Here is a 26,286-nt window from a genome sequence, read left to right as displayed (position 1 = left end):
TAGAATAAATAAAAATAAAATAAAAATACAAAGTGTATATGAGACCTGCTCGTTGGAGCTTACAGACTACAACTGGGGTCAACACTAGGCACAAGTGCTTTATTTGTCCCTGGTCCAGCCATTGTACATAGAAAGAACTGGTGCAGCACGAGAGAAGACTTGGAAGCAGGAATGGGAGGTTCTGATTATGCAAGATTATCTTATGTCTGGAACTATATATTTTTAGGACCACCAGTGCATTACTCCAATAATACTCAAATGATTACTATAAGCTCCTACTACACAGGTGAAGAAGCCATGGGAATCTCTATAAAACAGAAAATCTCCTAAGCAAAAGAGCTGATCTATCTAAATGGGAACCTTACAACACTTCAGAGGAAAACCGTGACTCACCTAAAACTGCTGTGCACGCACTTCCCCTCTTGTCTGTTGGCTGATCCGCAGTGTGAAAGCATCTACTTTCGTTAGATTTCCTTCACAGGCTGGACTTTAGTCTGAAAAGCTCTCGACCACTGCTGTCACCAATCTATACGTCTCTCGTCCTGAACTACCATCCATATATAGGCCCCCTGATGCGGACTCTTGCCGGGTCTACCTGTCTCCATTGCATATAGGCATTAAAGTTCTGATGCAACCGAAGTGTCACTAACTGGCGTTCCGGTGCTTTCAGATCTCCTATGACCTTCTATAATACCCTACAACATGGGCGAGTTTTTCAACTCATCACAGTCTCACTATAGAGATGACTCCAGAGGAGGTCATTCCCCCCCCCCCATTACTTTATTCTAGAGCCATTTCTGTGGATACCGACAGTCATGACGAGCCTAAAGCCCAACCAGTACTGGTAATGTGTTATGTGACTTATTGAGAGATCCCATCCAGTCTGATGTTAGACAGGCTATGGGAGATCCATAGAGAAGATATTCGATGTTGCTGCATGTACTAAACACATTAAATGTAAGATGAGGACAATTTGTAAAACCAACTCATAGACGGAAATGCGGACCTAGAAGAAGTCCCACACCTTTTTAACAAAGTTGTGGACCTTGATGATAAGTGTTGGAGAATTAAATGTCCGTTCAGGGCATTCTAGAGACTGGGAGGTATATCTGGCTATCACTGTGAGGGAAGACATATCTGTGTACAAGCCTGGCCGCCCGGGCCCCATAGCAGCTGCATTGTCTGCCTCCATGGTAACCAAGATATAAGCGTCACAGTGGTAACAACTGCACTGGGCAATCACAATGTTAAAATTGATTTCTTATGTTTGGTAGATTCTGTGGAGATGAGTTGTAACCAGAAGTCATCACGAATATCTGGGCCAAATAGGGACAATTACAAAGTAGGAAGATGCCAATCAGTGAGGACATCCCTTGTGAGACACTGGATGTACTGTAACTGTGCTGTAATATGCTCACTAGAGTTAAGCAAGTAGCACTTGATCGGATAGGTATTAAATGGAATATTACACTATTTGAGATATTCGTTTTCGATTGAGCATACGACCAAATATGCAGTAAAAATTTGATTCACTTCTCACCTTCTCTGGCGCCTTTTATGGACCAATAACTATGCAGGGGGGGGGGGGGGGTGACAGGCCCTAGAAGTACGCTGGCATCGCGAGAATGGTGTCTTCATTCATTGGCTGGCTTACTCATGTGACCTCCAGGGTATAAGAACTTGGGATTTTCTGCTCATCGTCAGAAGCCATCTTGGACCTAGACAGGGAGAGTGACTGGAGCAGGGAGATTAAGGTTTCAGTGGACTTTAGGCAGGAGGGGCCCTCCAAAGCCCTTTTTAGGACTACAACTATACACACCACAGTTTTATCACCCGACATATCAATTGTATCAGTGGCTAGCAGCCCATCAGTGTGTTCTCACACACAGGCAGCAGAATAGGCTGAAGTTGAACTACTTCCTCATTCAGTGTATGTCTTGATATTTTAGCAGGTTGAGCTTTTGGAGAGAGGAAAGTGAGGATTTTAGAAGATTGTAGGCAGGAGAAAAGGTCCTTATTAGGGCTACTACACAGTACACAGTGGCGGTCTTTGGCACCAAGCACCCCAAGCGATCGCTTGGGGCCCCCAACATCCAGGGAGGCCCCCACGCCTCGCTCTTGTGTTCAAGACCGCTGGACAGGGCCGCTGCCCCGCTCGCTGCTGCTATCTGAACTGTAACTATGAGCACTCGTAATGAGCGCTCATAGTTACATGCAGCAGCACTGACAGGGCGGGAGACATTGGCTCCCTTCCTGTCAGTCACTCTTGTGGCCGCAGGAAGGGTTTTCCCTGCGGTCACAAGTGGCCGCTCTATCCTTGTGGTGCCGGCGCTCCAGTGACATCACTGGAGCATCGGTGCCAGGACAAGGGGAGTGCGGCCTCTTGTGATCGCAGGGAAAACCCTTCCTGCGGCCACAAGAGTGAAGAGAAGAGGAGACGCCCGGACCCAGGTGAGTATAAGTGTTTGTTTTATTGTGTTATATACTATATGGGAGGGGGAGCAAACAGGGGTCTGTTTAACTGGGGGAGCGCACATCGGGGGTCTATATAAATGGGGAGAGCACACAGAGGGGCTATATAACGGGAAAGACACAGGGGGGCTATATATAACTGGGGGAGCACACAGGGGGGCTATAGACTACTGGGGCTTCACAGAGGGGTCTATATACTACTGGGGGCAGCACACAGGGGGTCTATATACTACTTGGGGCAGCAGAATGGGGTCTATATACAACTTGGAGAGCACACAGGAGGTCTATATCCAAGTGGGGGAGCACACAGGGGGGCTATATACTACTGGGGGAGCACACAGGGGTCTATATACTACTGGTGGGGCACACAGTGGGTATATATACTACTGGGGGAACATACAGGGGGTCTATATACTACTTGTGAGGCACACAGGTGGTCTATATATAACTGGGGGAGCACACAGGGGTCTGTATACTACTGGGGCAGCACACAAGGGGTCTATATAATACTGGTGGGGCATACAGGGGGTCTATATACTACTGGGGGAACCACACAGGGGGTTTATACACTACTGGAGGAGCACACAGGGGTCTATATCCAAGTGGGGGAGCACACAGGAGGTCTATATCCAAGTGGGGGAGCACACAGGGGGGCTAAATACCCCCGAGGGAGCACACAGGGGTCCTATATACTTGTGGGGGAGCACACAGGGGGTATATACAACTGGATGCAGTACACAGGAGGTCTATATACAACTGGGGCAGCACACAGGAGGTCTATATACTTCTGGGGGAGCACACGGGGGGGCTGTATATAACTGGGGGAACACACAGGGGTCTATATACTACTGGGGGATGCAAACAAGGGGTATATACTACTGGGGGCAGGACACAAGGGGTATATACTATTGGGGGCAGCACACAAGGAGTATATATTACTGGCGGTAGCGCACAAGGGGTATATACTACTGGGGGCAACACACAGCGGTCTATTGTTTTGGAACGTGTGTCGAGGGGGGGGGGGGGCCCAGACATAACTTTGCTTGGGGCCCCAGAAATGCCAAGACCGCCCCTGACAGTACAGTATATAGCTACTTACATTATAGTGGAGATACTGTATTGCAGATTAGAATTGTGCTGCATTTGTTGCTGCGGCATATTGAAAAATAATATATATTTTTTCACATACCGCCTATTGCAGTATGTAAAAGTTGAAAACACCTACTGTTTCTTTCAGAATTGGCAAACTTCTGTTGGGATATTAAACTGTTGCAATAATCTGTTGTGTTGTAAGACAGAGTGACAAATTTTGAAAATGTGGGAGGCTGGAGCAAAGGGGGGAGCGGAAATGCTGGTGGGGGCACAAGCCGTGGTCAGGCCAGCGGGGATATAATGCGTAAATAAATAAGGAAGTAAATCTGCCCCTATGTGTGTGTAGTGGGAGCAGCAGATCTGGGCTCGTAGTTCTCCTTTTGTAGGACACACATATATATATATATATATATATGTGTGTGTGTGTATCGTGCTGAACTCCGCTCCATACAGCTACTCCCCGGGTGCCTGAGAAGAGATGGATCCAATACTGGGAAACTGGGAGAAGTTTCCCAGGATTGGATCAAGTGTTTCCCAGCACCTGGAGCAGCAGAGAGCAGAGCGGAGCAGCGCTGAAAGGCTGCGGGCTTGATGATTGGCTCGCAGATCAAACAAAGATCTTTCTTGAGATTAGCGATTCGCTCATCTCTAATAGTTATCATTCATTAACCATCATCATCAACACTATCATTCAGTATTAATAATTTACCATCTTCATCATCACCATACAGTAGTTATCATTCATCATCAATCATCACCACCACCACCACCATCGTTTTCATTGTTATCAACCAACATCATTATATTCATCAATTATTATCACTATTTATCATTCTTGATGTAATGAATATAATCGTCCCCTCATACAGCATCATCAATATTTTTTATTGTAATGGCCCAGAACAGTATTTATTGTCAGGCGTCTGGAAATGTATTGTTGCTATTGGCAACCTTAGACAGTCTGTATTAGGGCCTATGTATTTGCTGCTCTTCATTAGCTCTCTTGTAGTGGTATTGTTTTCTGCTATGTATTTATTTAATATGTTGTTATATATTAATTGCTAATAATACAAGTCTTGAGCTTGATCAGTGCTCCTCCCCTGCAACCAGGGCCGATTCTGGGGTCTCTGCCGCCTGAGGCAAACCACAGGCGGCCGCCCCCTGAGTGATGGGTGGCATGGGTGGTAAAGGGTCTCCCATTCATCGTCCAAATCTTCCTGGCTTCCAAGTCAGTGTGTCCATGCGTCTTCCTCCTACATGATAGTGAGCGTCGACAGCGTCAAGTCTCTTCAGTAACTTCAAGCACCTATTCACACGTACCTTATAAAGGGGGAAAGCTATAAAGTCCCTGGAACAGGTCTGTTTTTTTTTAAATCCTATTTATCCACCAAGTCTAAGCTATAGTAACCAAGGTAACCCTCCCCCTGAAGCAAAGGACTCTGATCAAGCCAACAGTTTACCATCATCAGATGCCCCTGTATTGGATTGTATATAGTTATCCTTCAAGTAAAGTCTTGATATACTTTCACCGCTATTGTGTGTAGATTTTTATTAAAAATGATATGTCCCTGCGGGTATGCTGTAGAAGACAAGGGCCCCAGCACCCTCGGACCCCACTGTGACAGGAAGGTTTCTAAAGGTGAGCCCTAAGGTTGCACTACACCACCCAGCAACATAATACCCATTTTTCTTGGCGTCACAAATAGGCCACTATAACTGTATATTGCAAAATTGCTTTATGCAAAAGAGGAGCCTGTGGAGCCTCATTGAAGAGTCTCAAAACACAGGACTAGCCAGTTATCCCTCCGGGAAGGACCCAGCCAAGGGGCAGCTCCTGTTAGGAAACCACCAAAACCACCATATTAAGTGGCCCTATAAGTCAATGTAATGACAAGGGATAAACCAAGGCTAGGTTACCATCCACATACAGCTGTTTCAGGGTGTTGCCCCTCATCAGTGTGGAGCAGGATTCTGTCTAGGTGGGAGCAATGCCTAGTAGAGCCATAAGAGAAACAGATTGCTGAACTCAGGGAGACCAGCCAAACGATAACACTGCCGGCCGCTAGTGAAAGCGCTCAATGCAGTGAAGTCCTAGGTGCATTGCCCCCTGGGAAACATTATCTATCATTTTCACCATAAATCATTATCAGCACATCATTCTTCATCATCATTAACCGTCAACATCATCAATTATCAATCATCATTAATATAATCATCCAATCACGATCAATTATCACTAATTATCCTCCATCATTATCACTCATCACAGTGATGACACTATACACTGATGAGATGTGACCTGAACACTTTATTTTTATTAGCAGGTTTATTATATACCCATGATCTGTCGGTCCTGTAGCATTATACACTCTGTGAGCTCTGCTACATCTGTTACTTCAGCCCCGTCTTGGGAAGGTGGCGGTCCCTATGACGGTGCGCCCTCCTGCTGCTTGTAGTAATTTACACATAACACTCTTACACTTCTTCCTGCTCGCTCTCCTGACCCGCACGCTCTGGGGAACAAGAGATAAAAAGGTTCTGTCTGGTGGAGAATCCATAGAGGATTAATACTGAGAAGATCAGGGCACCCTTTCCCTATAGAAGTGTCAGGGGATAATGTTATAAATAAAGAAAACCACATACCGGGAGCCACCACCAGGGGGCGCACCCCTAAAACCTGTTTCATGTGAATGGAGACTCTATACTATATATATGATGTCGATTTTTCTGAACCGACTGCACACTGATACACTGTAACAAACTATCATCTATGCTATCAAGAAGAGTTGGAGGAAGAAAATAATAAGAGGACAATGAGGGTGGAGGGAAAGGAAAGAAGTTATAGGGGAGGAGCCTCTGAGTGATGATAAGCTGATACACTGTATACTTCTCCACCTGAAGGGAGCCACATTTCAGCAGTAGACTGGTGTCACTTTATGGCGGTGTTACCTGGGTCAGGCTGGTGCACACTATGTCCTCAGGGTCCTCATCCGCCAGATCCACAGCGCAAATCTTCACATCCTGCAAAACACAAGAAGAGGAATGAGGAGCCGATCATCCATCATCTCTGAATCCAAATGTATCAGACTGATCGCTCAACTGATCCATGTACTGTATATAGGGACATATGATAACACTGGTATACATCAATTTTGCTGACTACAAGATAACATGTGATCCTTATGTATTTTGGGGTGCTGAATCCAAAAATAACATCCATTTCCTCCAGTTACGCCAGATTTTTCTGCAAAACGCTGTTTACTAATAAACTCTTGCAGTTATAACGTAACATTATGTATAATCATATTATTTGGTAATGCTGAGTGTGAAAAAAGATAATAGTGTGTAGAAAGATATGCCGTAGGTATAACTAAATGGAAGAATACTGAATAAATAGTTTAAAACTGCTACTGCTACTGCTACTACCCTGATTATAACTATTCCAGGGCACCCACAAAAAAAAATTGCGGAGGGAAGATCCCTTCATCTCACCTGGCCGGACCTCAGTGTCACACTGACGCTGATCCTGGCTTGGCAATCTGCAGATTTGGGTGGCAGCAGCTCAGAGTAATACAGCAATGATTTAATCGATAAGTGCTGTATTATGTATACTGCACTGATCTCTATGAAAGATCAGTGCAGTTATATTAGAAGTCCCTCAGGGGGACTTCAAATTAATGTATGTATTGCACTTTTTTTTCCAATTTCACTGCACAATTGTTTCACGCGATGATGCGCTTCTTCCAGTGAACGGTCCGTAGACCAGAAAAAGCGTGTCATCGCGTGAAACAATTGTACAGTCATGGCCAAAAGTTTTGAGAATGATACAAATATAAATTTTTACAAAGTCTACTGCTTCAGTTTTTAAAATGGCAATTTGCATATACTAGAATGTTATAAAGAGTGATCAGCTTAACAGCAATCACTTGCAAAGTCAATGTTTGCCTAGAAAATTTACTTTATCCCCCAAAACACTTTTCAACATCATTGCAGCCCTGCCTTAAAAGGACCAGCTAACATCATTTCAGTGATTGCTCCATTAACACAGGTGTGGGTGTTGATGAGGACAGGGCTAGAGATCAATCTGTCATGATTAAGTAACAAGGACACCACTGAACACTTTAAAAGGAGGCTGGTGCTTGGCATCATTGTTTCTCTTCTGTTAACTATGGTTATCTCTAAAGAAACACGTGCAGTCATCATTGCACTGCACAAAAATGGCCTAACAGGGAAGAGTATGGCAGCTAGAAAGATTGCACCTCAGTCAACAATCTATCGCATCATCAAGAACTTCAAGGAGAGAAGACCAGCAAGCACCAGGACCATCTCTTAAAAGTGTTTCAGCTGCGAGATGGGGCTACCAGCAGTGCAGAGCTTGCTCAGGAATGGCAGCAGGCAGATGTGAGTGCATCTGCACGCACTGTGAGGCGGAGACTCTTGGAGCAAGGCCTGGTCTCAAGGAGGGCAGCAAAGAAGCCACTTCAAGTCATTTTCTCTGATGAATCCCCTTTCCGATTGTTTGGGACATCTGGAAAACAGCTTATTTGGAGATGAGGTGAGCGCTACCACCAGTCTTGTCTCATGCCAACTGTAAAGCATCCTGAAACCATTCATGTATGGGGTTGCCTCTCAGCCAAGGGAATCGGCTCTCTCACAGTCTTACCTAAAAACACAGCCATGAATAAAGAATGGTACCAGAATGTCCTCTGAGAGCAACTTCTCCCAACCGTCCAAGAGCAGTTTGGCGATCAAAAATGCCTTTTCCAGCATGATGGAGCACCTTGCGATAAAGCAAAGGTGATAACTAAATGGCTCAGGGAACAAAACATAGAGAATTTGGGTCCATGGCCTGGAAACTCCCCAGATCTTAATCCCATTGAGAACTTGTGGTCAATCATCAAAGGACAGGTGGACAAGCAAAAACCAAACAAATTCTGACAAAATGCAAGCATTGATTGTGCAAGAATGGACTGCTATTAGTCAGGATCTGGTCCAGAAGTTGATTGACAGCATGCTGCCAGGGAAAATTGCAGAGTTCCTGAAGAAGAAGGCGCAACACTGCAAATATTGACTCCCTGCAGTAACTCATTCTTACTGTCAATATAAGCTTTTGTTACTCATAATATGATTGCAATTATATTTCTGTATGTGATAAAAACATCTGACAAACACACATAAAAACCAGAGGGCGCAGATCATGTGAAAATATAATATTTGTGTCATTCTCAGAACTTTTGGCCATGACTGTAGTCTACCTGTGCAGACGTGTTTTCTCCACACTCCCCTCTCCCTGCATTAATAAAGCAACTTTGAATAAACCAGCCAGAAGACGCATACAGTTGGTTAGTGCCCGCTTCTTTCATTTTATTGTTCTTACATTACGTTCCTGTTTCAGTGGTGCACCACTGTGAATAGCTATCCTAATGGTTAAAACGCTAGTTGTTTCAACCGCGGACCCAGGTGTCGGAGATTGCATAGGTGGTGCAGTCCGCTTCTCCCTTTATACATAATTAAAGTAGTTATATTCTTGTACATGAAAGCAGTATTATAGTAGTTATATTCTTGTACATGAGAGCAGTATTATAGTAGTTATATTCTTGTATATAGGGAGCAGTATTATAGTAGTTATATTCTTGTACATGAGAGCAGTATTATAGTAGTTATATTCTTGTATATAGGGAGCAGTATTATAGTAGTTATATTCTTGTATATAGGAGGCAGTATTATAGTAGTTATATTCTTGTACATGAGAGCAGTATTATAGTAGTTATATTCTTGTACATGAGAGCAGTATTATAGTAGTTATATTCTTGTACATGAGAGCAGTATTATAGTAGTTATGGGAAAAAATTAGATTAAATCAGCACTCACCCAGATATGTGGAACAGCTTCGTTTATTCCATACACCACGGGATGCGGAGAGGGAGGAACTACAGGTGCAGGACGTGAACTGGGATGGCCATTTCAGGCTACACACTTGTTCGACAAAGGGCATGTTGTCTGAAAAGGCCATCCCAGTTCACGTCCTGCACCTGTAGTTCCTCCCTCTCCGCATCCCGTGGTGTTTGGAATAAACAAAGCTGTTCCACATATCTGGGTGAGTGCTGATTTCATCTAAGTTCTTCCCATTGCATGCTTGGTCTCTGATCATGAACCCCCAGCTAACAGCTGGTCGCCCACAGAGGGGTTCACTTGCTTATACACCGTAGATCCTGTGTATCTGTAGCAGCAGTCTGTGGTGCGGGTAAGCTGTGTCTTCACATTGATTATAGTAGTTATATTCTTGTATATAGGAGCAGTATTATAGTAGTTATATTCTTGTATATAGGAGGCAGTATTATAGTAGTTATATTCCTGTATATAGGAGGCAGTGTTATAGTAGTTATATGCTTGTATATAGGGGCAGTATTATAGTAGTTATATTCTTGTATATAGGAGCAGTGTTATAGTAGTTATATTCTTGTATATAGGGGCAGTATTATAGTAGTTATATTCTTGCATATAGGAGCAGTATTATAGTAGTTATGGTTCAGGGAAGAAAAAGAGTGCTGCACCTCACACCTATGGCTGATACTAGTACCTCTCGGCTGCATAAAAAACATCAGAATTCTGTATGTGAATTGATCAAGCCACACTGCCCCATGTACCGCGTGCAGGTATCTGATACACATGGGTCCCTACACTAAGTCCACACTGTGCCGGTCAGTGACCACCACCCCCGCAGGCGTGCACAGTCAGGGAAGGGAGGCCATGGAATGGCCCTGCAACCCTTCCTCCGCCGGTAGTGCTGGCTGGGTTTTGGTGTGGCATTTTTGGGTCTGGTCCTGTAGCATGGGGGTTGCAGGGCCTTTCCATGGCCTCCCTTCCCTGACTGTGCACGCCTGCGGGGGTGGTGGTCGCTGACCGGCACAGTGTGGACTTAGTGTAGGGACCCATGTGTATCAGATACCTGCACGCGGTACATGGGGCATTGTGGCTTGATCAATTCACATACAGAATTCTGATGTTTTATATGCAGCCGAGAGGTACTAGTATCAGCCATAGGTGTGAGGTGCAGCACTCTTTTTCTTCCCTGAACCGGATTATAGTAGTTATATTCTTGTATATAGGGGCAGTATTATAGTAGTTATATTCTTGTACATAGGGCAGTATTATAGTAGTTATATTCCTGTATATAGGAGGCAATATTATAGTAGTTATATTCTCGTATATAGGAGCAGTATTATAGTAGGTATATTCTTGTATTTAGGAGCAGTATTATAGTAGTTATATTCTTGTATATAAGAGCAGTATTATAGTAGCTATATTCTTGTACAGTATATAGGAGCAGTATTATAGTAGGTATATTCTTGTATTTAGGAGCAGTATTATAGTAGTTATATTCTTGTATATAGGAGCAGTATTATAGTAGTTATATTCTTGTATATAGGAGCAGTATTATAGTAGGTATATTCTTGTATTTAGGAGCAGTATTATAGTAGTTATATTCTAGTACATAAAGGCAGTTTTATACTATTTTCATATTTGCAGTATGCAGCAATTTATAACATAGGAGTCGTTACAGGACATAATATTCTATTGTACGTTTGCTTCTGTATATTGCTACTTACTCCATCTAGTTTGAAATCACATTGGGATACATCAGGATTCTCAGATTTGAGGCACACAGTCTCTCTGATGATGAACGCACTTCTGTTTGGGTTGTCGTCCTCCTGTTGGAAATAATATACAGATTCTACACATATTTTCTCTAATCACATTTATAGCTGTATTTGCAGTCATTGTCGCTCATCCGGATGTTATTCACCATTCTGTTCCTCGCAACAATCAGTGGATTTGTTTCTGTGTGAATGTTTCCTTATATACAATCATCTAATATATATTACAAGGGTTATTCCCATCTCAACTAATATAGTTATACTTGTACGACTCGTCAAGTTAAATATTTTTGCACATACATTCATTCAGCAATTTGCCTTCTTCTCCTGTTATGTTGCTTTTCCCCCTCCCATTGTTTTTTTATCTATCTATCTATCTATCTATCTATCTATCTATCTATCTATCTATCTATCTATCATATATCTATCTATCTATCTATCTATCTATCTATCTATCTATCTATCTATCTATAGCCAGACCACTGGTTTTCAAGCAGAGTGGTGGTTGGTAAACTAGACAATAAACTGTCAATAATGGGAGGGGGAGAGCAGCATTTCATTGGGTAGTTTGTTCCCCATGCTGAGTTCTTACCTCTAATGGAATAGGGGGGAACTGCTCCAGGGCTCTGTATAAGTATGTGACCCCTTCCCTCTGGTTATAGAGGTGGGCGATGTCCCTTATAGATTTCTCCTCAAGGACATCAGGCTCTGCGGAGAGACGACCGTGTAATGTGACAGCAGCGAGGAGCAGCAGAGACAGCCTCCAGCTTATCATCTTGGCCTATCTGTAAGGATCTGTCCGTTACTCTCTCTGTTCCTTTCTTTTATTCGGTTTCTATAGGATTTCTTCATATCCCTGGAAGATGTTGAAATTCTAATGTTATTGCCTATACAGAAGGAAAGACACTGATGTCATAAGCCGTCTATGTACTGAAAGGAACAGCATATTAGGCTGGAGGGAGACTGATCCTATTAGAGGTCAATACAATTCAGCAGATCCCAAACATGTTCAATGGGGTCAGAGTCCAGGGAGTTTAAGGCCGAGATAACATGGAGGAGAGTCGTTGTTTTCCTCCAACCATTTCTTAGTGATCCCAGTCTGATGACACCGAGCATTGTTCTGTTAGAAGATGGCGCTGTGGCTGGGAGGACCTGAAGACATGGGGGCAGATTATGGGTCCCCATAGTGTTCATCACTCATGGATTGTGGTATAAGGATAAATAGTTCTAGGACATGCCAGGAAAACACCCCCTAGAATATGAGACCACCACTGCATAGCTGAACCCCAATGGTGCATCCACACCACAAGATACGGCTTCATACAGTATATATGTGGGCAATCCATATGGTTAGCCAACCAAGACTCATCACTCCAGACAAGCCTCTGCCATGTGTCCAAGGTCCAATGATTTTTTTCTTGGCCCATGCAAGACGTTGTTTGCCATGATATGGGTCTAGTAAGGGGCATCCTTTTTGAATCCCAATGGTTATTGTGGAGATTTATATAAGGTCCCTATCGTACGGGGTGATTATTGGCTGAATAGGTAGATATTACCCTGTGTCATAGGGCCAGCGATCAGCTGTTCATCGTTCATTCATCAGATGAGTGGATTGTTCTGACATGTCGGGAAACCATTGAATGTTGGCTGCACATCTCCCCGCAGTAAGGGAAGTGAGGCTGACTGTTCACTGCCAGAAAGGCCCGGATCATTTGTACTGTCCAACTGTGTCACCGATTGAACCTTGTGAACAATCTGTAAATGTGCCAGTTATGGAGATTGGCATTCTTCTACAGGTGGCCTTGGACCATCTCATCAGGTCCTTACTTGGCCGCCATTGTACTGCTGGGTCAGTTTGTCGACTGTCATTGCTGAGATAGCAATTGTGCCACTGGACAGTGGGAGCAGCAACACTACAAATGCCAGCTGCATCAATGGAGAGACATGATTGGAGGAGAGTAGCCATCATCTATGTAGTCAATACCACGCAGGAGTCACCATTGATCCTGGGACCCCTGAGACCCCTGAGCAGCCATCATCTATGTAGAGCCACACAGGAGCCATCATTAGTCCTAGGGGCCCCTGAGACCTCTCAGCAGCCATCATCTATGTAGACGTTCCCACACAGGAGTCATCATTAGTCCTGGGACCCCTGAGTAGCCATCATCTATGTAGAGCCTACATCTATGTAGGGGCCACTAGTGGCTGTACTGTATTGTAGCTGGTGTTCCTGGGACTTCTATAACTTTTCGCTCTAAGAAACCGACTTGGGCAACTTCCCACCGGGGACATTTCATCATTTAATGAAACATAAACTGGTGAAATATCCTGAAGAGGAAGAGAGAGATCACTGTGAAACCTGGTGTAATAACAACAGGAAAAACACTGACATCATATAAAACAGCTCACACCTGGATTGGCAGTGCCTGCAGAGCATTTCACCCCACATCCCTTCGGGTGTACAGTCTATATCAGAGGTGTCAAACTCAATTACACAGTGGGCCAAAACTAAAAAATTGGACAAAGTCGCGGGCCAACCTTGATAATTATTGAAGCGCGAATGCGGCGGTCCTGGCACTGTCACTGGTGTGAGTCTCCCAGCGCTGTGCACTATGATAAATGACATGATAAATTGCTATGGCAAGGTTAAACCCCAACCCATGTAATAACCAGCCCCCCCAAATATTGCCCCATTTTGTAGCCAACCCAACCGAAATTGCCCCACATATTAGCCAGCACTCCCAATAGTGTCTTAAATAGTAGCCAGCCCTCCCCGGTAGTCTCATAGTAACCAGCCCTCCCCTGTAGTCTCATATAGTAGCCAGCCATCCCCAATAGTCTTACATAGTAGCCAGCCCTCCCCCATAGTCTTATATAGTAGCCAGCCCTCCTCATATTCTCTTATAAAGTAGCCAGTCCTCCCCCATATTCTCTTATAAAGTAGCCAGCCCTCCTCATATTCTCTTATAAAGAAGCCAGCCCTCCTCATATTCTCTTATATAGTAGCCAGCCCTCTTCATATTCTCTTATAAAGTAGCCAGTCCTCCCCCATATTCTCTTATATAGTAGCCAGCCCTCCTCATATTCTCTTATAAAGTAGCCAGTCCTCCCCCATATTCTCTTATAAAGTAGCCAGCCCTCCTCATATTCTCTTATAAAGAAGCCAGCCCTCCTCATATTCTCTTATATAGTAGCCAGCCCTCTTCATATTCTCTTATAAAGTAGCCAGTCCTCCCCATATTCTCTTATAAAGTAGCCAGTCCTCCCCCATATTCTCTTATATAGTAGCCAGCCCTCTTCATATTCTCTTATAAAGTAGCCAGTCCTCCCCCATATTCTCTTATATAGTAGCCAGCCCTCCTCATATTCTCTTATATAGTAGCCAGCCCTCTTCATATTCTCTTATAAAGTAGCCAGTCCTCCCCCATATTCTCTTATATAGTAGCCAGCCCTCCTCATATTTTCTTATAAAGTAGCCAGCCCTCCTCATATTCTCTTATATAGTAGCCAGCCCTCTTCATATTCTCTTATAAAGTAGCCAGCCCTCCCCCATAGTCTCTTTTATAGTAGCTAGCCCACTCTGTAGTCTCATATAGTAGCCAGCCCTCCCCCATAGTCTCTTTTATAGTAGCCAGCCCTCCCTGTAGTCCTTCTTGTTGGCCATTTTATGGACAGACTCACCACGGAGCAGTGCAGCACAGCCTGAAGGAGGGGAGTCTGATATTAGCTATACGAGGAGTACACTTACTTATACTGTACACTGAAGTATTTTACTATAAAGAGCAAGTGGCTAAAAGATAATTTTTATTTTTATTTTTAGTTTGGGGCACTGTAGTATTTTATGGAAAGAGAATCTATTAGATCCTGCATTAGGTAGGTGGCCCAATAAAAAGTTTTCCCTCAATAGATAGGTGTTTCCATAGGCAATATCCCCAATATGCAGGTGCCCCCTGTAATTAGCTTACCCCATTAGGGAGGTGCTCCCTATCTCCAAATGGCAAATGCTGTCCCCTGCAGATAGTCTCCCCCATTAGGTAGGTGTCCTCTGTAGGTAGTTTCCCCTATTAGGTAGTTGTCCCCTATAGATAGTCTTCCCCACTAGGTAGGTAGTCTCCCCCATTAGGTAGGTGTCCCCTGTAGGTAGTCTCCCCCATTAGGTAGGTGTCCCCTGTAGGTAGTCTCCCCCATTAGGTAGGTGTCCCCTATAGGTAGTCTCCCCCATTAGGTAGGTGTTCCCTGTAGGTAGTCTCCCCCATTAGGTAAGTGTCCCCTGTAGGTAGTCTCCCCCATTAGGTAGGTGTCCCCTTGTAGGTAGCCTCCCCATTAGGTAGGTTTCCCCTGTAGGTAGTCTCCCCCATTAGGTGGGTGTTCCCTGTAGGTAGTCTCCCCCATTAGGTAAGTGTCCCCTGTAGGTAGTCTCCCCCATTAGATAGGTGTCCCCTGTAGGTAGTCTCCACCATTAGGTAGGTGTTCCCTGTAGATAGTCTCCCCATTAGGTAGGTAAGTGTCCTTTGTAGATAATTTCCCCCATTAGGTAGGTGTGTTGGTAGTCTCCTCCATGAGGAAGATGTCCCATGTAGGTTATCTCCCCATTAGAAAGGAGTCCCCTGTAGGTAGTCTCCTTCACTAGGTAGGTGTCCCCCTGAGGTAGTCTTCCCCACTAGGTAGGTGTTGCCTGTAGGCAGTCTCCCCATTAGGTAGGTGTCTCCTGTAGATAGTCACCCCCTTTAGGTAGGTGGCCCCTGTAGGTAGTCTTCCCCATTAGGTAAGTGCCCCCTGTAGGTAGTCTTCCCCATTAGGTAGGTGTCCCTTGTAGGTAGTCTTCCCCATAAGGTAGGTGTCCCCTGTAGGTAGTCTTCCCTATTAGGTGGGTGTCCCCTGTATGTAGTCTCCCCCATTAGGTGAGTGTCCCCTGTAGCTAGTCTCCCCCATTAAGGTAGGTATTCTTTGTAGGCAGTCTCCCCAATCACCACCTTCATCCATATTTTTCTTTTTTGCTTTCACAGTCATCGTCATCATTATTGTCATCATCATCACTGTCCTTCATCCCATGCCATTTACTGCTCCTCCTCTTCATCACTTTCTCCTCCTTTGTCATAATCATTGCAATTACCATCCCCATCCCTGTTATCATCATGCCTCATTGCCATCATCCATCCTCCTCCTCATCCATCCTTCTTATCATTGTCATCATCCATACTCCTCCTCATCCATCCCTCTTCTTATCATTGTCCTCATCCATCCTCCTCCTCATCCATCCATCCTTCTTCTTATCATTGTCATCATCCATCCTCCATCTCCTCATCCATCCATCCATCCATCCATCCATCCTCCTCCTCATCCATCCTTCTTCTTATCATTGTCATCATCCATCCTCTTCCTCATTCATCCTTTTTCTTATCTAGTGATGAGCGAATAGTGAGATATTCGAATATTCTATATTCGTACGAATATCCTGCGAATATTTGAATATTCGATCGAATATTCGATCCCATTAAAGTCTATGGGAACAAGTATTCGATTAGTGAAAAACATCTATTTGACCATTTGGAGGGTAAAAACGGAAGCTGGGGGATTTGAACGCTTATCGAATATTATCGAATATTCGCTGGATATACGTACGAATGGCTTGTCTGATGATCTCGTTAAGCGGTGAATTAACTCGCCACTTAATGAGATCATCAGACAAGCCATAAATCGCCACTGGTTTCTTCTAGAAAGCGCCCCCCGATCTATGTGAAATAGCCAGCCGTAAACCATGCATTACATGCATTAAAAAATAGAACGATAGGGGATATGCTTTGCAGCAATACTGACCAAGAAAAGAAAAAAAACGCATTGGCTGAACACATCCCTTCCGGAAGGAAATCGCAAGTGCGGCCAGTGTAACTATTGTTCACAAATGCTTAGTACTGTGTATATTCACTTGGGGGGTAAAGACTGCTACATTAAGGACTTCATTACCTGCAGAACAACGTATACGGTATATGTCCTGATATGCCCATGCAAAAGATTTTATATAGGCAAAACGAAGCGGCCCCTCTGGAATAGGTACAAAGAGCACATGTACTCTGTACGCATAGGGAAAGGGGTGCCGCGCCTAATAGATCATATCCGCAAAGAGCATGGGGGCGATACTAAGTGCATAAAGTTTTTAGGTCTAGAAAGGGTTAATCCCAGAGGCAATGGCATAGACCAGCACCAGACTCTACTGAGAAGAGAGTCTTTATGGATTACAGGTCTGAAAGCCACGAGCCCACTTGGCCTTAATGAAAGAAACGATTTAACTGTGTTTTTGTAACATTTTATTGCTCTTTAGATATTTTAGTATCACTGATCAGGTGTGTTACCTGTGTCTATTTTACACTCCCCCTTGTTACACGGCGCATGCTCTCGGCTAGACGACAGGCCCGTGTGGCCAGAAACGGACGTCGCCATTAGAGACACGCCACGCACCCTCTCCCTCCCTGCCTGCACTTTTATATGAAATAAAGAAGCAAGCCTATGATAAAGAAACCGGTGAGTGCTGGACATATTTATTCTCCTTTCACATTGTACTACACTGCTATCGTTATCCGTGCACCGCTGCTAGAGGCTATCTTTATTGGAGATACACTTCTGCTGCCCGCACCTGTGCTTCATATGCTGATGGTTACGCTCACTGCCGTACGGTTGTGCTGAGGTCTCTTGCTCTCCACGTACTATATAAAACATAGGTAATACTTTGAAGTACAGGCTTTTGCGAGGGGTGTAAAGACAAGTAACACCCGTGGTGGGACACCACACATCCTCATCATCATTTTTCCTGAAGAAAACTTGAAATATTACAGTATTTGTAGCTCAGTTTATTTGTATCATTGTATCCTTTATCCATAACAGAAGGAAATCAGAACATTCTACAGAGAGAAGATAATAATCCACCGCTACATTGTGCCACCTCTACATTGTGTCACCGCTACATTGTGTCACTGATACATTGTTGTCACTGCTACAGTGGGTTGACTCATCCGCCTTCTTAGAGCCTACATCTGGCTGGAGATCCTGACACCATCACAGTCAGAACACATTCTTATTGATAAATGGTTTGAAAATAGGAGTTCTATCTCCGGGCAGCAGGCAGGGCCTCCTCGTGCATCGTCTTCTATTAAACCGAAGCACATCCTAGAAGAAAACACAAGGACAATGATGCAGATTGTCAATCACTAATATATATATATATATATATATATATATATATATCCTCACTTAACATAGCTCCCTGACACAATTGTTGCGTCAGGGATCATGTTAACTCTGGCTACATCTGTATGTGCATGTAAAGAAGGGGTCCGTGGAGCCTCATTTGCTAGTCTAAAAACACGGGAATAGCCAGATATCCCTCTCTCCAGAGAAGGAAGCCCATTGCCAAGGGGTGCCTCCTAGTGGGGAGAACACCAAATCACCCTGATACGTAGTCCCTAAGGTCCTCACTCTGTTGCGAGCATTGGGACCCAAAAAGGGAAACACCAGGGTGACCCCAATAAGTCAAAGTCTAACTCTGTTGCGAGTGTAACAACATAAGACAAGGGCTACCAAGGATAGGCATCCACAGACGAGGGGCAAAAAAAACGAAACGGCTGTCTGTAGATGGATGCCTTGTTAGACTTTGACTTATAGGGGCCACCCTGGTGTTTCTCTATTTAGGTCCCAAAGCTCGCAACAGAGTGAGGACCTGAGGGTTTTTGTATCAGGGTGGTTTGGTGCTCTCCCCACTAGGAGGCCCCCCTTGGCAATGGGCTTCCTTCTCTGGAGAGAGGGATATCTGGCTATTCCCGTGTTTTGGGACTCGCAACTGAGGCTCCACGGACCCCTTCTTTACATATTCAAATTTTGTAGGGGGCAATCAGTGGAGACTCTTAAATGAGTACTCCATTGGATTTTTTTCACTGATCTCCCCGAGTTCAGTAATTGTTGTGTTCTGTTAACATATATATGTATATATAATTTTTTTCAAAGGCATTGTGGCATCATTATATCCTGGAGGCGAGCTGTGTGGAGTGAGTGACACATTGTAAGGAGGAATTATGTTTATGGATCACAGTGTGGCAGTATTATTCAGGATTCACAGTGTGCAGAAGTATTATATTTAGGAGGAACAGTGTGTGGCAGTATTATATTCAGGATGCACAGTGCGCAGAAGTATTATATTCAGGATGCACAGTGTACAGAAGTATTATATTCAGGAGTCACAGTGTGTGGCAGTATTATATTCAGGAGGCACAGGGTATGGCAGTTTTATATTCAGAAGACACAGTGTGTTGCACTATTGTATTCAGGAGGCACAGTGTGTGGCAGTATTATATTCAAGAAGCACAGTGTGTGGCAGTATTATATTTAAAAGGCACAGTGTGTGGCAGCATTATATTCATGAGGCACAGTGGGTGGCAGTATTATACTGACAAGGCACATTGCATGCAGCATATGGCAGTATTATATTCAGAGAATGCAATATATAGCAGTATGGTGGCTGCCAGGGGCATAGCTAGGATTCATGGGGCCCCATAGCAAAAAACTTTATGGGGGCCCCCCTACACACTATAATATATATATATATATATATATATATTCGGTGATGTGGCAAAAAAAAATAAATCTCTTGTGGCCAGAGGCGGAATCCTGCGTGCAGCCACAACAGTGACTGGCAGAGGAGAAAGCCAATGTCGGCTTGTTCTGTCCATCCACTATATTTACCTATAACAGCCTATCAGGAGCCTCTAGGTTATATACATACAGTAGGTGCAGGAGCAGACTACCTTTTGCTTAACCCCTTATTTACTGCAGTGTGTAAGAGACCCAGTGTTCTCTTACATGCTGCAACACAAACAAAGGGTTAATACAGAAGACAATTAGCTCTCTCCTTCACTATTCCTGCACTGATAACCCCTGACCTCTGCAGGAGCTCAGAGGTCAGTGGTTATCTGGGTAGTGAGGCAGAGAGCTCATTGTTAACCCTTTTTTGTGTTGCAGCATGTAAGAGAACTCGGGGTCACTTACACACTGCAGTACATAAGGGGTTAAACAAAAGGACACAGGAAGCTCTTATCTTCCCTGGGCCCCTTCCCTCCATGGGCCCCATAGCAACCGCCTTCCCTGCCTCTGGTAGCTACGCCACTGATGGCTGCCCTGCAGCTGCGACTGGTCACTTGCCAGGTGGAAATGTGTGACACCACTTCTATGGTGGATGGGTTGGTGGAATATAGCTCAGCCAGTTAAGAGTTTGGTGTGACGCCAGTGCTAACTCAGCACACAGGTATGATGTTGTACCTGATTTTAGTTTTTTGTGGCTGGCCAATGGTCGGTGACCTGTCGGGTTGTGATAGGTCCCTTGGGCGCTTATCATGGTGGTCCAGAGTGGAGATGTGACCCACCCGGACTGTCGGTACCGCCACCCACAGAAAGGGGAAATGACCCAAGAAATGTTGAGATACAGACATGCGTTCACCAGATCTGTACTAAGAGATACCGAGGTAGAAAGTAAGATAGCAGTGCAGACTGGGTTGTGTGCTGAGAAGAGTAGAGATTTCAGAGTAGTGTTTTTCTTGAGAGTCCCAACACAATGTAGTACTGTGCTCTGCTGGAACTTTAGAAGAAGAAGAAGAATACTTGAGAAGAATACTTGAAAGAAGAAGACTACTCGTACCCGTGTTTCAACCTTTGCCGCTATACCACCTTTTGCCCTGCAGTGCCAAGGTACCTGTCCTATCAGGGGGACACAAGCCCCAGTCTTGGTTACCTGAGTTGAGCTAAGTGTCCAAGGGTGTCCTGGTGTCACCTGCATTGCGAGAGGGACTACGTAGGCTCTTGGCTGCTTTGCTCTATCTGGATCAGTTCCTCTGCTTTAGGACACTGTCCTGCACTGTATTGAGATGTTCACAGCGTGGGTTGGGGTGTTCTCTGACTTTTCCTCTCTGTAGGTGTTTAGCACTGCATTGTAGGTGGAAGTGTTGCCTAAGAAAAGAAAGTCTCTGTGTTTTCCATAAGGGTACGCTACAGCTGGTCTGTCCGGGACAGGGAACCTGGCAGAGCCAGGCTCCTGGCTAAGCTCAGCAGGGATGCCTGATCTGTGTGTCATGCTCCACTGAGAAACAAAAAAGAACTAACCACACTTCCTCTCCCCATGTGACTATTTCCTAAATGGTGTATGTAACAGCTCCTTTGAGTGGTGGAGAAGAGAGAGAGAGAGAGAGAGAGAAGAAAAGAGGATAGAGATAGGTAGAAGGTAAGAGTCTCTCTTATAGGCCACTCATTATCTCTTTACTTTTGAAGTACCAGGCTTTTGCGAGGAATGTTTAAAACAGAAACACCTGTGGTGGGACACCACAGTATTATATTCAGAGGGTGCAGGGCGTTGCAGTATTATATCAGAGAATACAGTGACCCATATTTACCAGTCTGTCTGAGACAAACAATAGACACATATTTGTCTCAGACAGGTAGGAACCAATCACATTCCAATTTAAGAAATGAAAGCTGGGTCTTTAGAAACCTCCATCTTTAACTTTGGAGTCACCATAAGAAGAGGGAGAAGGGGAATTAATGAGAAGAACAGTTCCATATTACAGAATGAGATGTATTCCCTGGATGCATTACCTTGGTTAGGCTGGTGCACATTATATCCTCAGGATCCTCTCCACCCTGATCCAGAGAACAAATCTGCATATCCTGAAAAACACATAAATAAAATCATTATGTCTAATGAGAGTCTAATAGTTAAATAGGGCACTATGGTTGACAGTGCGAGAAGCCATTGACACCTCGTACTGTCAATCACTCTTGTCATTGTGATCAAAAGTGGATACTCTCTACCCAGGTGCGGGCTAGGATGAGTGACTGTCAGCCGCATGCACATATGCATGCATTACTACAGGTGTAGAGACCCTGGAGCTTCTGGTGCAGGGAGCCTTTGTTTAGCAGGCTGCTGGCACCGGGAGCTGGGAGATTACATTCTTGGGATCCGCCAGGAGAAGGGAGGAGATAAGCTGTGGGCAGCGGGTGAGAGATGAGTAGTTTTTTTTTTTAATCACACTATAGGGGAACCTATACTACATTTGGATTTCACAGGGGGACCTATACTACATTAGGGCTGCACAGAGGGGTCTGATACTGTATAAGGACCTTACTACTATAAAGGAGTACATAAAGAAGCATACCCAGGGAGCACAGGGCATTTAAACTATTTAGGAACACAGGGAATGGATGAGTTTAGATGAAGAGAAAAAGAATGATAACTATGTGTGTATTGGGGCACTTGATACTGTGGGGGGGCACTTTGAGGGCATTATACTATGTGTGGAGCTCTAAAGTAGGCATTATACTATATGGGTAGACTTAGAGTGTGCACTCCCTGTATACATTCTGCTCTCTGCTGATTCTGAGATTTTGATAGTGCTGCGATAGGGGTGTATGTGTGTGTGTGTGTGTGTCGGGGGGGGATGCGTGTGTGCAGGCCGAAAGCAAATTTCACACCGGGTTCCACCTACCCTAATTGTCCTGATTGTACATTGGGGGCAGTTTTGTAATCATGTTATATTGACAATACAAAGTCATATCATTATATCATACAATACATATTTCTACATTTTCTTCAGTATATTATTACTTACTCCATCCGGCTTGAAATCACATTGGGATAGATCAGGATTTCCAGACTTCAGGCACACGGTCTCTCTGATGATGATGTCTCTTCTGTTCGGGTTTTCATCCTTAAACTAAAGTTTATACAGATACATTATCGCCTTCTCAGTCAGATACTTTGACCAGACTGATCATGATCTTTTTTTATTATTTAACAGTAGTTTTTATTGGACACTATGGGGCAGACTTATTAAACTTGTGCCCCTGGCGTACAACTGGGGGAGGGCACAGAATCGCCCCCTTCTCCCTGGCGTACACCTGCTGTATCCACACTGGCCTAATAGGCAGACAGGGGGTGTGGCGAACTGGGAAGGAGGCGTGGCCTCCTCCTGCATCTGATTTACCATGCTTGCAGGCGTAAATCATGGCAGAAATCTACACCTGCTTTGTAGCAGGTATAGATTTCTGCATCAGCAGTACGGATGCAGAGTTTTTATTGGACACTATGGAGAAGATATATTAAGGGTTTTGCACTTCTGTGGTGACCCCCGGTGTGAGGGTACAGCCGGTCTAGTGGTAAAGTTTGATACCAGTTCTATGGTGGTTGGCCTGGATACAGCCAGGCCCAGTGATGTTAAGTCGTGACACCAGTTTTGGTTGGGCACACAGGAATGGTGGCACACCTGCTTTTAGTTTAAAGGGCCGGTTGCACCGTGTTCCCCTGTGGACAGTGACCTTCCGGGTTGTCGCGGGGTCCCTTGGGCTGTTGTGACGTTGGTCCGGAGTGAAGTTGGGACCCACTCGGACTATTGGTACTGCCACCCACAGAAAGGGGAGATGACCCAAGGAATGTATGCATATTGTGTTGGTGCTTGATGAGGAATCATAGAGTCTCTTTATCATAAATAAAATCTGCTTTACTCGGAGGATACTTGTAAGCAGCAGGTCATACAGCTTTGCATTAATATAAGACTTTATACTTAGTTGAGTATACACTGAGTTGCGTGCTGAGAGGTATATAGAAGAATCAGAAGAGTAGAGAGGAGGATGTTGTGGGAGTCCCAACCCAAGTAATACTGTGCTCTGCCGGGGTGTTGGAGGTAGAAATAGAAGAATACTTGAGAAGAGAGAGAATACTTGTGCACGTGTTTTGATTCTTAGATTTTTGCACCACCTATTGCCCTACCAGTGTCGAGGACCCGTCCTAGTGGGTTCCCTGCTTACACCCGCACTGCGAGATAGAGTTTATAGGCTTCTAGCAACTTTGCTCTATCCGGATCAGTTTCTAGCCTTGCTTTGTGGATACTGTCCTGCACTGTGTCTCTCCTTGTCCCCGGCATGGGTTGAGAGGATTTCTGACTTGTCCTCTCTAGTGAAGGGTTTAACTTTGCATAGTGTTGAGTAGGCTTACTGGAGAAGAAACTGTAGGTTGCGTCTTGTCTCTATGAAGTCTAGCCACAAAAGACCTCTACACTGCTTTATCCACGAGACTTCCTTTCTACAGCCCCTGTAAGGTGTGCTGTGAATGGGTGAAGAGTAGAGATGAGCGAACCTCGAGCATGCTCGAGTCGATCTGAACCCGAACTTTCGGCATTTGATTAGCGGGGGCTGCTGAAGTTTGATAAAGCCCTAAGGCTATGTGGAAATCATGGCCTTTTCCTACACAGACCAAAATATGTACACCAGGCTATCTCCAATACAATAAATTCCTACAAAACTGATAGCTCACACCAAAATATAATAATGTATACTTTATTGAGAAATTCATATGACATTCATAAAAACATATATTTTTTTTTAAATTCCAAGAAAATGATATTGACAGATTTGCACAAATGACATAGGTGGGCCACAGAGATCACTAGGACATGATTGAGCAGTAAGGGGAAGCTTGATAGAGTAAAGCACCCAGACAGAGAATATGATTAGTAAAGTGCACAGTGCTGCAGGACCTAGTGTCCAACATAAATCTAGCAGCTAAAATGGTGTATACTAAAGTGCACAGTGCTATAAATACACTATATACAGAGTCTCTGAAATATGGGCAGCTAAAGTAGTTGTAAATGTACAAAGTAATGGCGACAATGCCTAACCAGTTTCAAAATATTCCAAGGTAATATGCAAAAGTCCACGGTATACCTCAAGTCCGGTGACTGCGCGGTCCTCCTCCTCCCCAACGCACGTTTCGCGTTAGCTTGATCACGCCCCGTGATCAAGCTAACGCGAAACGTGCGTTGGGGAGGAGGAGGTTAGGCATTGTCGCCATTACTGTGTACATTTACAACTACTTTAGCTGCCCATATTTCAGAGACTCTGTATATAGTGTATTTATAGCACTGTGCACTTTAGTATACACCATTTTAGCTGCTAGATTTATGTTGGACACTAGGTCCTGCAGCACTGTGCACTTTACTAATCATATTCTCTGTCTGGGTGCTTTACTCTATCAAGCTTCCCCTTACTGCTCAATCATGTCCTAGTGATCTCTGTGGCCCACCTATGTCATTTGTGCAAATCTGTCAATATCATTTTCTTGGAATTTTAAAAAAATAGATGTTTTTATGAATGTCATATGAATTTCTCAATAAAGTATACATTATTATATTTTGGTGTGAGCTATCAGTTTTGTAGGAATTTATGTAGAAAACATGGATATAGTCATTGGCTGTATCCATGTTTTCCAGACAACCTTAGAGCTTTATCCAAGTTCAGCAGCCCCAGCTAATCAAATGCCGAACGTTCGGGTTCGGATCGACTCGAACCCGAACCCGGTTCGCTCATCTCTAGTGAAGAGTGCATATGTAAGAAGTAAAGAGAGAAATGATAGGACAGAAGAAGAAGAAGAAAACACGCTCATTGGCCTACAGATCCATGTGACATACAAACAGACAATAACCCGTGTTTGATAAATCTCCCCCATTGTGTGTAGTTCCCCATGCTGTTTTCTTACCTCCTGCGAGAGTTGGGCTCTGTATAAGTATGTGACCCCTTCCCTCTGGTTATAGAGGTGGACGATGTCTCTTGTAGATTTCTCCTCAAGGATATCAGGCTCTGCTGAGAGACAGCCGTGTAATGTGACAGCAGAGAGGAGCAGCAGAGACAGCCTCCAGCCCAGCATCTTGTCGTGTCTTAGAGGAACTCTCCTCGCTGCGTTCCTTTTATTTGTTGTGTGTTTGTTTCTTCATATTCTGGATAATGGTGAAACTCTTAGTATAACCTGTTTGCAGACATATTAGGACATGAATGTGAGCTTAAGCTGTAGATAGAATAGATGGCATTCAGGCCGATCAGAGGTTACTGAGGAACGGCTAAGGGCCATCCCTCAGCTGAGATGACTGCAATTTATTGCTCTCTGTCATAAACCATTTCGGCCTAGCGGCAGTTCATTTTGAAGGTAGCGGTGAAATTTGGGAACCTGGTAACATTGCTTGCACAGATGTGTTTTGAGGGC

General features: G+C 44.3%; 2 protein-coding genes across 3 annotated transcripts; both read right to left on the bottom strand.

Annotated features, from left to right (window-relative positions):
• Positions 1-4,447: 4,447 nt before the first annotated feature.
• On the bottom strand, positions 4,448-12,022 carry LOC138784859 (cathelicidin-6-like). Of its 2 annotated transcripts, none has more exons than XM_069960555.1 (4): positions 11,815-12,022; positions 11,175-11,276; positions 6,514-6,585; positions 4,448-4,817 (listed from the first exon to the last, which is right to left on the bottom strand). In XM_069960555.1, exons 1-4 carry the CDS (start codon positions 11,995-11,997, stop codon positions 4,794-4,796), a joined length of 381 nt encoding a protein of 126 aa, XP_069816656.1. In that variant the 5' UTR covers positions 11,998-12,022; the 3' UTR covers positions 4,448-4,793. The 2 variants fall into 2 exon arrangements, with proteins under 2 accessions (XP_069816656.1, XP_069816655.1); XM_069960554.1 differs by lacking the exon at positions 4,448-4,817 and adding an exon at positions 5,867-6,077.
• A 5,769-nt stretch (positions 12,023-17,791) lies between these two features.
• Positions 17,792-25,963, bottom strand: LOC138784858 (cathelicidin-2-like). Its single transcript, XM_069960553.1, has 4 exons — positions 25,786-25,963; positions 22,865-22,969; positions 21,852-21,923; positions 17,792-18,383 (listed from the first exon to the last, which is right to left on the bottom strand). Exons 1-4 carry the CDS (start codon positions 25,951-25,953, stop codon positions 18,279-18,281), a joined length of 450 nt encoding a protein of 149 aa, XP_069816654.1. The 5' UTR covers positions 25,954-25,963; the 3' UTR covers positions 17,792-18,278.
• Positions 25,964-26,286: the final 323 nt, after the last annotated feature.

The sequence above is a fragment of the Dendropsophus ebraccatus genome, chromosome 2 (assembly GCF_027789765.1).
Source record: "Dendropsophus ebraccatus isolate aDenEbr1 chromosome 2, aDenEbr1.pat, whole genome shotgun sequence".
NCBI classification, from domain to species: domain Eukaryota; kingdom Metazoa; phylum Chordata; class Amphibia; order Anura; family Hylidae; genus Dendropsophus; species Dendropsophus ebraccatus.
Note: the sequence above shows the minus strand (reverse complement) of the source record. Positions and strands in the feature narration are given on the sequence as shown.